The following is a 1,530-nucleotide window of genomic DNA, read 5'->3' as shown; positions in this document are numbered from 1 at the left end:
CCTCCGCCTCCCCGCCCCTCCCCCTCCCCGCCTCCTCCCGCCCGCGCGGAAGAAAGGGGGCCGCTTTGACAAGAGCGCATTTATAGACCCGTTGGCACGCGTTAAAATCACGCCATAAAACTCCAAGAGTCACCTTCGGGAGGGCCAGGTCATAAACCCAGACGCGGCCTTACAAAACTCGGAGGGAGGAAAGTCCCACCTACTCGGCAGCCACCCACCGCCTCACGCCGGAGCCCGGGGGCGGGGAGTGCCCGCACTCGGGTGTGGGGGCGGTGTCGACACCCCCTAACCCCCCAACGTGCTGAGAGCCTTGGGTAGGGGTGTGTGAGCCCCTCCTGGACCTGGCCTCGCCCCACATCTCGGAGTTGGGGGTGTCTGGCCCAGCTCGCGCAGTTGGGAATGCCCAGAGCACATGGAGGCCACGGCCTCCAGCCCCAAAGGCGGAGCCCTGCTCGGGACCAGGCGGTGGGTGGCGGGTGGCAGGGATGGTAGGGAGCTCTGGCTGGGGAGCGCAGCGCCCACTTGCCCCCTACCTCTCTTCAGCGCAGGACTGGGCAAGGCCGTGGGGGCCCCACGTGGGCGATGGGGGTGCGTGCGCTGGTGGAGCAGGGGTGTTGGGCACAGCAGAGGCCGTGGCTGGTCAGCCTGGGCCTGCATGATGTAAATAGTCACCTGGGAGAAAAATGGGGGGCGGGGTGGGGGTGGCAGCTTTGTGCTTTCAGTTACGGTGCCCCAGGAGGGAAGGGCGTCTAGGTCCGCCTGTGTGGGGTGGTGGTGACCTGCACACTTGGGGGCTCGCCCCCCACCTCTGTTGCCTGCGCCCCTCCCAGCTCCCTTCTCCAGGGTAGGGCGCGCCCCTCAGGAACAGTTGTCTTGACGTGGGGTCAGCCATCAGGCCCTCATGAAATTAGGTGTAGGAGCCTGCAGCCTTGGCTGTGCCCCTTGTGGATTCAGGGCGTCCCTGGAAGACCGTGCAGGGGGGGCCCTGGCGAAAGTCCCGACCCAGAGTTTGGGATGCATCACAGGTCAAATAGAGGACCTGGGGTGCCAGCTGGGGACACTCCAGTGGTTCGGAGGACCTGAGCGTGGGCACCACCCGAGGGTGGGCGCGGGGCGCGTTGGCATTTCCCCGCTCTGGCTTTGTCCAAGGGGCCAGTACCCATTTCCCGGCACGGTGTCCAGAGGACAGTGGGTGGAGGTCCCTGGAGTCGGGGAGCGGGCGACGGCTTCCCGCGAGAGGAGACAGCCTTGGAGTCCATCCGGGTGGGACAGCCCCGGCCGTGCGGGGCCCTAACCGCGCCGCTCTGTCCGCGCAGGTCCAGGCTCAGCTGCAGCTGGAAGGCGTGGCGCACGCGCACCCGCACCTGCACCCGCACCTGGCGGCGCACGCGCCCTACCTGATGTTCCCGCCGCCGCCCTTCGGGCTGCCCATCGCGTCGCTGGCGGAGTCCGCGTCGGCCGCCGCGGTGGTGGCCGCGGCCGCCAAGAGCAACAGTAAAAACTCCAGCATCGCCGACCTGCGGCTGAAGG

The 1,530-nt window shown here is 68.0% G+C and overlaps 1 protein-coding gene across 1 annotated transcript in view; it reads left to right on the top strand.

The window, feature by feature from the left end:
• Nucleotides 1-1,529, top strand: part of SHOX (short stature homeobox) — a gene marked incomplete at its 3' end in the record, with an annotated part of 8,569 nt that extends 7,040 nt beyond the window's left edge. Inside the window, exon 6 of the mRNA XM_015592698.1 lies at nt 1,225-1,529. Within this exon, the coding sequence (XP_015448184.1) occupies nt 1,225-1,529 (305 nt within the window). The remainder of the gene's footprint in view (nt 1-1,224) is intronic.
• Between the last annotated feature and the right edge of the window lies 1 nt (nt 1,530).

This window comes from Pteropus alecto, unplaced genomic scaffold, assembly GCF_000325575.1.
Source record: "Pteropus alecto unplaced genomic scaffold, ASM32557v1 scaffold96, whole genome shotgun sequence".
NCBI classification, from domain to species: Eukaryota; Metazoa; Chordata; class Mammalia; order Chiroptera; family Pteropodidae; genus Pteropus; species Pteropus alecto.
Note: the sequence above shows the minus strand (reverse complement) of the source record. Positions and strands in the feature narration are given on the sequence as shown.